Source organism: Tinamus guttatus, unplaced genomic scaffold (genome assembly GCF_059628265.1).
Source record: "Tinamus guttatus ecotype Peru unplaced genomic scaffold, ASM5962826v1 Tinamus_guttatus_pri_ptg000193l, whole genome shotgun sequence".
NCBI classification, from domain to species: domain Eukaryota; kingdom Metazoa; phylum Chordata; class Aves; order Tinamiformes; family Tinamidae; genus Tinamus; species Tinamus guttatus.
In genome coordinates, this window is record NW_028288727.1 from 907,004 (window position 1) to 918,553 (window position 11,550).

Here is an 11,550-nt window from a genome sequence, read left to right on the forward strand (position 1 = left end):
TATGCAAAAACTCTGCTCTCTTATTTTCTCCTCTTTTTCAAACTGCTGAGTGTGAACATGCAACTCCTTTGTGCTCAGTAGTTCATAGTTCATTCAAAGTACAGACATTTTCAGAATGATAAATTTATGAATTGCTGTCCAAATCTGTTATCCTTATTTGAAGGAGCTTTCAATTAAAAGATGAAGCTAGTCCTGTTGCTGTGTTAGGGATACATACTATCGGTTCTAGGGTTTTCCAGTCTAGCATTGTGCATTGCTAAGTGCATATGCACCTAAACTGAATCATAACATTTAGGGAAATGTTAGGAGGAAACTATTGTGCTAAGTATTAGCAACATATCTCTTTTTTTATTTGTTTCTGTTCCTATGATAGAGCCAAAGTGCTACAATAAATATCGCATCTGCTATTTAAGGCAACCACAACAAAGCAAGCCTTCCATAAAGCTTTGGTGATAAACATCTTACTCTCTTATCTTACAAGTTTTCTTTGTTATTTCTATTTTGTCTCAGACATGGGTTTTTTATGTCAATGTAAAAGGTAAAAAATTTACAGAAATATCAAAGCATTTTCTTCCATTTCCTGATGATAACATTTCCCCTTCACTGATAAGTATCATTATCTTAATTCCTTATGATAACAGCCTCTTATACTCTCATCAGCTATCAGGCAAGAACACGATAAAAAGGAAATCAAACAATTTTGCTCAGGCTGAAAAACATGGGTCATAGCTGTGCTCTTTTTTTTTTCTGAGAAGTTGTCTAAAGAGGATGATGGGTTTGATCTTGCATTTATCAATTCATAACAGCCTGATTTACTTTAGTTTTCAAACAATAACATTCTATGACTTTGCCTGTAATCCAGAAGGCACAGGGCCAAATGCATCTTTGGTGTGACTCTGTTAGAACCAGAAGAATAATGCAAGGCATTAATTCTCTAACTCCACCAAAAAGAACAAAAAAGAAATAAAAATAATTGAGCTTTCTTTTTTAATTCAAATTCAGTGCTTTTATTTTTAAACTCTTAAATAAAAGAATGCCCTAGAGATGTTCTGTACTAAAGACTCTCATGCAGCACTCTCTGATAATGCTAATTTGTGATCAGCATTCATTCCTGTTTCCTAAATCTTCATCAGCTAAGACTTCGGGTTATTTTGTGGATTATATCTTCTGATTTTTCACATATTTAGCAATCAGATTTCCTAATCTGACATTCAGTTTACTATTGAAAATAATGACAGATGATTCAAATACAAAATAATCCAGTCGACTATGAGCCAGGAACGATCCTTAACTACATACACTCTTTATCTTCCCCAGGATGGGGAAGATTTTCCTTATCACCTTTTCTTGGAGGAGTTCCAGCCTATGGCAAAGTTCTCACAATACCACAGATAAAGAAAATTATTGTTCTGCAGCCTTACAGTGAGAAACTCACCGGGAGGTTGAGGTATCTGCCTTCTAGCTGCTGCTTGACTGCAATTTTCACTGTTTTATACAAAAGTAGATCATGTCTACCAGCAACCACTGAGTAATGTGCCCTATGACATTCAGTATCATAGAGATTAAGACACTTTTCTGACTAAAAAGAGAAATATCTCTTGTGTCAGTAATGCATTTGTACTTTGATCTTTCTAGGTGTTTTCTTACCACTGGGAAAATTGCAGCAATGTCGTTTTCTTTTTCTCTTCTGGTCCTGTGTCCCACACAAAAAAGAGTTTTGGGATCCTGCAGGACCACATCACTCACAACTGGAATTATTAGAACGTATTTTAGAACCTCAGCTCAAAACTGTATTCAAAATGTTATTACATTTGCGGTGTGGTTATTGCAGCTTGCTGAAACCTTACGCTTAGTACAAATTAATAGGTCTGATATCAAGCTACATGGGAATATAAATATAGTTTTAGGCCATTCATAGCTGAAATACCTAAACAAGTCGAGTTTCAGATTCTCAGGTCGTATTAAAACCGCAGAAAGGGTTTGTTTTTTCATTTCCCCTTCTATAATATATATATATATATATCCAAAATGATATCATTGTGTTGGTAACCAAAACAGCATACAGGACATTAACAAGCCTAAAGATTATTTTTGTCCAGTAAAATGAGATCAAAATATTGGTTGCATTTTCTATAGCAAAATTTTACAATGAAATGCTCTCACATTACGTACTCACAGGTAACCCCTTTCTCCTTTCTTCACTTGTCTAGCCTTTTTAATATAGATGTTTATTTAGACTTAGGAGTTGTAATCTCACCAAGCACAACGGGAATGTACTGGCTATCTCCCCCAGACTAATCTGCCTGCTTTTACTGACTTGTCACAGACTCTACAGGGTTTTTATTGAACCCAAGTTGTGATACACTAGACCTTGTCAGCCTACAAGGTCTCCATGTTTCCCTCTGGTCTAAGCAACAGTTAGCCCTTTCTTAAAGAAACACAGCATGAGCCTCATTCCTTTCTTTCTAGGAATCTCTCTTTATTTTACAGTGTATGTGCATAAAAATGTAGCACCAAGTTTTCCAGATCAGAAGATAAATAAATATTAACACATACAAAAATATGTTTAAGTCAAGATCTTTAAAGAAATCTTTTTGTTTTGGTATTAAACCTATTTCCTGATTTTGTTTGCTTACATTTACAAACCTGGATAACAATTTTTAGAACTTCGATATTTTCCTAAGTGTTTGTTTGTTTTGTTGCACTATCCTTTCAGCTATCCAGGGTAACGAAAGATTTTTAGCAGGAAAACTACTTATGTCAGCCAGAGTCTTCATACTATGAAAGGAAAATAAAAGACCTTCTTAATTATCAGTTTTGAAGAAACTATATATATGAGCAGTCACATATCAGCACTGTCCATTACATGTTTTTTGGATAATGTCAGAGCTAAACTAAATCTTTGAACAGGAAAAAAAAAAAAAGCAAATAATTTTTAGTTCTTCCAAGTAATGCTACGACATCCATAATCAAGTGGTATTAGGAAAAAAAAAAAAAAAAAAGGCAGGAAATTCTCTGTGCACTGTGGGTACAAAGCCAGATTCTCTGTAGAATTGAAATGCATTCCTGTAAAGAAAAATGGTTATATGAAAAAAGTATTTCAGAAATTTTCAATCATATAAGAATGTAAGAGACATAGTCCCTTTCTTGAATACCAGTTGCCATTTTAGACTTCTGTTCAATATTTCACACTATGTTTGTAATGAAATGAAGTCACTTGACCTTGAACAACTAACAGATGGGCTAATTAGGGATTGATTTATTTGTGTTATAGCTGATAGCCAGGTCAGGCCAAAATGAGATTAGATATTTGCTTAATTTTATATAGAACCATCATCACTACAAGCCAAAATAAACTGAATTTCCCAAATGAGATGGAAAAAGAAAAAAAATAAGAAAAAAAAAAAAAGAAAGAAACACTAGAGTTGAATTTTATCTGATTTAAAGCTCATTAAAAAAAAAAAAAAGAGAGAGAGAGAGATCAGAAATCTACCATCATGTGAAAAACCTTCAGGGGAAAAAAATGACTAAATACATTTGAAATAACTGCAAGAAAATGCAGGTTGACACAGTAACAGAGCAAACATATTATCAGGAAACACTCCACTCAACCAAAATTGCAAAGGAAAACCCAAGCTAACATATTCATAAGTTTCATCTGAAGGAGAAAAAAACAACAACAAAAAAAAAAACAAAAAAAAATTGTTAGATCTTAATAAAATATACAAAGCAAAAATCTGCAAAAATGTGGATTATCACAATGTTATAAAGCATATTTCCAAAGAGATGTGGCATCTGAACACTTACCTCAGGGTAAATAGTGACAATTTAAAGTTAAAATAGTAAATAGTTTTTGTTTAATTACATGCAGAGAATAATTGTATTTGGCAAAGCTTGTGTAAGAGGAAAAGTTATTGAACAGTATTCGAAGCAATGCAAGAGTCCTGTGCATGCTTGGGTTGCAGTATGTGAATCAACGTAAATGCAGTGAGGTGTCTAATTTGTCTATAAAACATGGTTCAGGGGACATCTCCAGGACGATAGATTTCAAAGGATATAAATCAGAAAGGCTAAACTGTATTTTAGTAGAGGCCCCAGTCTGATACTGTAAATACATCGGCTTCATTAAGAAAAAACAAACTTGTCCAGATGGCAAAAGTACACGCTGCTAAATGGTTTCAGACACCAGATGCTTAAGTTAAGTATGGTCATAGCAATGGAAGGAAAAATACTAAAGGTAAGTGTTGATATAAAAGTCATTATTCAGGTCGTCAAAGTATCGCTATCTAAAAGAATAGTCAGCGTGGCATTTTTTAGCAAGTATATTCAGGACATTTTTCTCCTCTAAAATAAGTTCTAGCAGGAGTTACTTTGGTAAAGGAAAAAACAGGCTCAGTACCTTTAACTTACTTTCATTTAATTTAAGCAACTTCTCCTTATGTTTATTTCAGTATCAGAAATGCACAGATTCCTGGATATCTGGTTAGAGTGCATCCTTTCCAAATGACTTCTCATTTAGTGAAAACAAAAAAAAAAGAAAAAAAAGAAAAAAGCAAAAAAAAAAAACAAAGGAAGGAAAAAAGAGACCAATAAAATAAGAAACCGCAACAATTCTGAAATGTGTCCAAGAAAAGAACTTTGTAGATTGAATAGACTTAGATGCCAGATTAAATTTAATGCAGTTATTTACACAGGATAATAATTTGGCATGAAAGAAGTTTACCAACCATATCCTTAAAAACTGATACAGTCAGCTGTATTGATGAAAAGTCAGAAAAATAAAAACAGCTATACAAAGACGAATTCTGATTCTCTACAATTTAATCTCACAATTAAATAGCTTCCCAGAAAGGTATCAGGATTACACAATTATTTTAATTTCTGGAAATTATTTTCTTGGCCCAAGAGTCATCATGCAAAAATCTACATTTTTTTTTTGAAAACTGTGAAATATATATTGTGAAATATATATAGCATTTTTTTTTTCCTATTTTACAATAATGTTCAACTCACTTGTTGAGCAGATGCAGGAAGTACAAAGGGATGTTTTCCCTTTTGTTTTACATTGTGTATTACTACACACATACTTGCATGCCCCTCATTAGCAGCTGCTAAGACTTTACTTCGGACCCAACCTAACATTTTTTCTAAGCCTTTTCTTTGTAACTCTCTCCTATCCTCAGCATAAAGGCTCAAGAAACTAAAGATAACATTAACAATTGATAATACATTCTAAAAATGAACAGTAAATGCAAAAGGACAGCTCTTCTTCATGCAGGACAAACTTATCTGGGAAAAGGGCATACTGGGACCCATTGACAGAAGCAAATGTTGTGCAGTTTGTAGGCTGCCTTGCTGCATTTAACCTCTGACTAAATTATTGAGAGGTTCTTCCCTTGTGGGGGTTGTACTCTTATACATTTTGCATTGGAAGTGAAGCTCTGCTATTTCACACTGCAGCTTCATCAAACCCGGTGCCTCCTCCAACACAAGCAGGGCTTGAAGTCTGTAGAGTGCAGAGAGGCAGATTGTGGAGGGCACCAAGCCCGATCAAGGATAACCTTGCTACTTGTTTGGTGCACCGATAAATGTAGTGGGTCTCAGGAAGGGAAGGAGGCACAGATAGAGAGGGGAGACGCAGGGAGCAGCCAGTCCCTAGCTGGGTGCTTAAAGCAAAGCATGATCTGGCCTATCAAATGATTAGGGGTCCCCAAGGCAGTTAACGGCTAGATTTTACCTAGCCATGCTACAACTCTAGAGCAGGCTCCTCACTCCATACATCACTCCGTGCATTAGTAGGTACCAGGTACCAAGAATAGCTCTATTACCCCCTGCCACCAAGAAGACAGAGTAAGGCAATCATGTCTTCATTCCCAATGTTTTGTAGATGGCCTGCTTCCATGTTGCAAAGTACAAACTTTGCTCCCCTTCGCAGCATCCCACCACTGACATTTGTGCTTCCCCAGCAAGCCAGCAGGTCAATGCCTTCTCCCCTCCTGCTGCTTCATAGCCCATTGATCCCACAACTCATGACTAATAGGGAAAACATGAAACTCCTTGATTCGTCCAAGATGAGCAATTACAAGATGTAGAGGACCAGCCTCTCCTCTCTGTTGAAAGCTTCTACCAGTCAAGAGGCCTGATTATCCCCCTTTCACATCTACCCTTGCACTCCTTGGGAAGGTCTGGAATGCTGAAGTGACAAACTGTGCTGTTCGGCGTGGAGATCCAAGGGGAGATATTAGGCTCTCCGAGGGAGAATGCGCTTTTCTCGTCCAACTCTGGCCTCAGTTGAAGTATTACAATAATGACAGATGAGCTCCTCCAATAAGAGGCTTTCCTGCCTTTGACTTCGGTGCACAATTTTCCAGAGTTTTATGCAACATTTTAATCTCATGTCTTTCAACTCTGTGTTCTCCTGCTACATTGCTTATGAAAATGGCATTAATAGAAACAGAAAATCTGTTAAGAAGGGTAAGTGCTGTATTACATGCAAGAGAAAAACAAGCAGCCCTTGGCATTGTGCACCAAAAGGATTCCATTAAACAGAAGGAATAAAGTCTTCCAACTGGCAGTGTATCACTTTGCGTTGTTGACGGTATAGAGTATAATGATTATCTGCAGCTGGGATGGGGAAGTATAACTCACATCAAACTTTTAAAGTATTCATAGCTATGCAGACCTCAGGAATACACAACATTTCATATATCGATTATGGTCATTAGATTTTTTTATTATTTATTTTTATTTATAAGAACTAAATGCAACTGCCACATCTTCATTAGCAACTGCTTCAGATCATCTAATCTACAGACAGTGCTAAGAAGTTTGACTAAAGAAACACACTTGGCTGGTCTTTTCATGAAAAAGAAAACATATTATTGATATAAATTTATTCTTTTGCATTATATCAGTCTACTTTTGGTTTTCATAAAAGAAGACAGCTTCAATCTAGCTTGATTAAAGAGATACTTTGTAAGAACACTCAATACTAAGAATATCTAAGAATTATTTTGATTTCTGTATTCATAATTTGGCTTATTTTTATCACATATAAAATAATAATAATAATAAATAATAATTAAATGATAGACATATTTTGGAATGGTGCAAGTTTTCTTAAAAACACCCAAGTAAAAACAACTCAAAATTGTGTTTAAAGGATACCATATCTGTTTCAAAAGCAATCAATATATTTTCAGAAATTGAAAATTTTGCTGTGTTATGCAAATGCAGTCGCTTCTGTTGAAGCAATATTTTTTAAAAGCAAGATAAACAAAATGTGTGTGCTAAGAAACATCCTTCTTGACCATAAGGCAGACAGGATTGATTAACATTAAGGTGGATGAGGGAGGAAAGTTTAAAGGGGGGGGTGTTTCCATGAAATTGTGAAAGTTGCCCATAAAACAAGAAGCTTAATCTGTGTAAAAATCTGAAGAAACTGAATTCTCCTTCATGTCACTAAGAACCATCCTGCTGAACCACCTCAATAGCCTATGGTAGCTCCATGGCCATCAGTAGATCCTCAGTCTACTGATCCTGCGGGTGATGAAGGTGTCTCTCAAAATGTGCAACTGGAATATCAGATTCAATGAGCTTGGGAAACTACAGACCCTGTAGTTTAAACCTATAAAATTTAGAGCCTATGACTATAGGAGAACAAAGATTTTCTTTCATTCAAGACTTCCAAGAGAGTATGCATGACTTAACTTCTTATGAAGCAGGCTCTACACCAGTTCCTGCCTCTTTGGATCACTGAATATCTAAATATTGTACAAAGCTCCAACAGGCTAAGAAAGTATTGACAGTTTGCTCTACCTTTTAGAAACTAGCTCATCATCTGGTGTGTCCACATCCTAGGTGAGGATGTCCCAATACCCTTACCCTAAGCTTCTGTAAACACCTCTTGCTGGAAATCTCTCTTTCATTGGATTTGGGGGAACCATGTCAAATAAATTTTCTGTTCAAAAAGAATTATTTCTGTGAAAAGTTTTGATGGGTCAGCACTTTCTGCTAAAAAAAAAAAAAAAAATCCTCAGAAAATTCCTAGCCAGCTCTAGTCATCACTTTTCAAAGAGGTCACAAGTCCATAAAATGGAAATTGCAATGTACATGGAAAAGGAGTTCAGAAAAGAATAATAGTGCAGTGTATCTCTACATCACCTGCCAAGAATGCCCCACAAAACTACATTCGTGAGAGCAGACTGAACATAGACGCTCTCATGAGACGTTCAGCATCTTATAGAAACACACTCCTACTGTAGAAGAAAAAAGAATAAATTTTGCTACCTGTGATGCTGCTCATATTTTTTTTTGACCTGCCTGCTCAGATCACAAAATATTCCTAAATCATGCTTGAAAATAATGATGTTCTAACTAGAAAGCCCAGCTATTTCTTTGAAACCATTGACCTTGCTTGCCACACACAGCGCTGGATGCTTCAGATTTTGTCCCAGAGTGCGGGGCACTGCATGTGCCTGTCCTAGCTCTGGCCACTGTCCCTCTGCCCCTCCTGGAACATCCTTTCCCTCCATTGTGACTCTTTTGTTTCTCTCTGTGCAAAGGTCTGACTGTAACTATGTTGGCGGAAGGAAGGAAAAGTTTGTAAAAACCTTTGCAAACTCTTTTTCCTCAGACATCTCCCCAGAGGACCAATAGAAATACAGAGCTATCTCCTCAGATATCCAGTCCAAGAGGGACACTTCAGGAAAGAAATTCAGCTAAAGAACTTCCACTGGTTGATTACTTATTGTCTGTTCCTTCCCCCCCACTGGATTTCATCAGGAGTCTCTAAAGAAATTACATATTATTTCAGCCTGGAAATAGCATGTTCAGGCAGCTAAGCTTCAGCAGGCACATTCTCTCTCAGCGACATACTATTATGTGCTGCGGGTATTCCTTGTCATCTTATGTAATTTAGCATTTATGCCTCCGCTTGCAAACGAGGGACAGATGTTCCCTCGTGCCCTGGCAGGGGCTGGCAGCACCTCTGGGTACCTCTGCAGTTGCCCTCTCCGACTGCCAGCTCCGCCGGGTCTGCCGGCGCTGGGGGATCCCCGGCGGCAGGCGGAGGGCAGCGGGGACAGGAGGACAGCGGGGACACCCCAGCCGCGCTGCCCGCGGAAACTTCCCCGTGCGCAGGTGGCACCGCCGCGCACCGAAGCGCTGGTGCCGAGGTGCCCCTCGCCCGCGGTAGAGCAGACCCTCCCGGCGCTCCGCTCCGCGCTCCGCTCCGCGCAGCCAGCGCCGCCGGGGAGCTCGCACGTCCCCCCGACCCGTCCCTGCCGCTTCCAGGGGGTCCGGATGCCCTCGCCATCCCCCGCCGGGGGTTCACGCGGTGATGCGGCTGCGAGGCGAGCGGCGGGTCCCCAGTGAGGTGACAGGAGCACTAACCTGCCGGCGGGATGGCCATGGGCAGCAGCAGCAGCTGGTGGAGCAGCAGGGCTGGCAGGAGTTTGGTGGCCCGCATGGTGCCGCTGGCCCCGCCGGCGGCTGGCGGCAGCGCGAGCGGAGATGGCTCCTCGGAAGGACCCCGCGCCCGGGCGGTCACTAGAGGAGGCAGTGAGAGCCGCGCTGCTTTTTATTGCGATGATCTAAGTTTGTTGTGTGATTAACTGGAAAGATCTGGGTCCCAACTCCCTCTTACGGTAAGAAACTGTTTAACAACATCCCCTCTCTGCCTCCTCTCGCCCTCCCCTCCCCAGCACGGAGCAGAAGCTGCCTCCTCTCCCGCCCTGCAGCCAAGGAGGGGGCTCCGGGCCCTGCCAGCCTGCATCGTCCTGCTCCAGCCACCACCAGATCATCCTGCTCCAACCATCTCCTTATCACTCCGCTCTGGCCATCCCTGGATCGTCCTGCTCCAGCCAGCCCCAGATCACCTCACTTCCCTGATCACTCCCTTGGGTCACCCCAATACTGCCCTCCTCCAGCCACCCACAGATCACCCTACTCCATCCATTCCTGGATCACCCTGCTCCATCCACCCATGGATGATCACCCCACTCTAGCCATGCCCTTACCGCACCACTCTGGCCACCCCTGTTCCAGCCACTATCCTGCTCCAGCCACCCCTGGATCACCCTGCTCCAGCTGTCCCTTTTTCACCCCACTCCAACCACCCCTGGATCACCCAACTCTGTTCACCCCACCACACACACCCCTCTGCAGCCAGGAGCAGCAGCCCTGGGCTCCGCTTGCCACTCACCACCTGTCCCAGGAAACTCATCTTCCCTCCAGCCAGGAGGAGCATCTCCCATCACCCGCTGGGCACGCAGTCTGGCACATGTCCTCGCACCCGCCCCCTGCCTCCCCTCACCCCCAGCTGGCATCACACTTTCTGGCCATCTGACAAGTGCCACTTCCCTAAAATTGTGGCAACTCTGGGGAATCTAAAGGTCAAGTATCAGCTGGGCTGGCGTCGCTTGGCGGACTCTATCTCCTTTTCTCCTCTAGATTTCTTGGATTTCTTACTTTTTCTCTGTTGTTCTCTCTAAGACAGACATATAGATAAGTAACAAACAACAAAAGTAATCATAACATCATTCTAAACCCAAAATAGCCACATTCTGTTAGACCAGATGAATTTGACTTGATGTCCATGCACGTGATGAGTGACCTTTATGATTTTTTTTTAATAAAGCACAAAATCATATACTATTAAAGTCAGCTAGGGTTTGTGGGGGTTTTGTTTGTTTGTTTGTTTGTTTGTTTTTGCCAGCAACTTCTCTTAGTAGTCAGATTTCTCTTGAATTTGGGGAAAATTTCCAATGATGTGCCTCATGAGGAGTAGGATGCTCCTTAATGGAGAAAATATTTTGCTGTAAGGATTCTTCCTATTAATACATATTCCTGTGTATAATTCATGAGGTACTTGTAATTCTGCCTGAGAGCTCAAGCCTCTGGCATAAGCTTCCTTGGCTGCATATGATATGCAGGGCAGGGTGCGATGCCATAGTCCTGCTGATGCACTTGCCCACTTCGGGAAGTTGCAGGAGGACACTGCCACCTCTTACATGTGCCCTTCTAAGTATTCCCCTGCAGCAAAAACGAGGGCACAGGGAGTAGGGGACAAGGGACAGAGGGAGATTAGAAAGGGAAAAAGGGCATTTGCCTGCCTATATTTCTATGCAATTGGATCTGGGAAGCCTTGCAACTGCATCTGGGAACTGACATTGCCCTTTGGTCCCGCATCATATACAGGGAAATGTAGTCAGATCCTTTTTCGTCTGTCTTCTTGCCCCATGTATTTTAGAACCGAAGCATGATATTTTACTTCAATTAAATCAATCTTTACCTTGAAATGAAATTTAATATGAAGGTTGGAAAAAATCCATTTCATGCCTATTTCATTTAAAAAGATTTTCATACCAAGTTCCAGTCTGCAAACTGAGATTTTTTTTTTTTTAAAAAAAAAGGAGGAAAAAAGAGTTAAATAAGATAACCAAAAGTTGTAGGGTTTATGCAAGAATATTCTGTTATTGTTTTTGACCTCCTGAGGGCATGCTTTCAGACCTATAAATCTCTTTCTCTTTTTCTCTTTTTGGGGCTTAA

The 11,550-nt window shown here is 40.2% G+C and overlaps 1 protein-coding gene across 1 annotated transcript in view; it reads right to left on the reverse strand.

The window, feature by feature from the left end:
• HGF (hepatocyte growth factor) overlaps positions 1-9,529 on the reverse strand; it is a 55,145-nt gene extending 45,616 nt beyond the window's left edge. The window contains exon 1 of the mRNA XM_088523519.1: positions 9,394-9,529. Within this exon, the coding sequence (XP_088379645.1) occupies positions 9,394-9,469 (76 nt within the window). The 5' untranslated portion in view covers positions 9,470-9,529. The remainder of the gene's footprint in view (positions 1-9,393) is intronic.
• Positions 9,530-11,550: the final 2,021 nt, after the last annotated feature.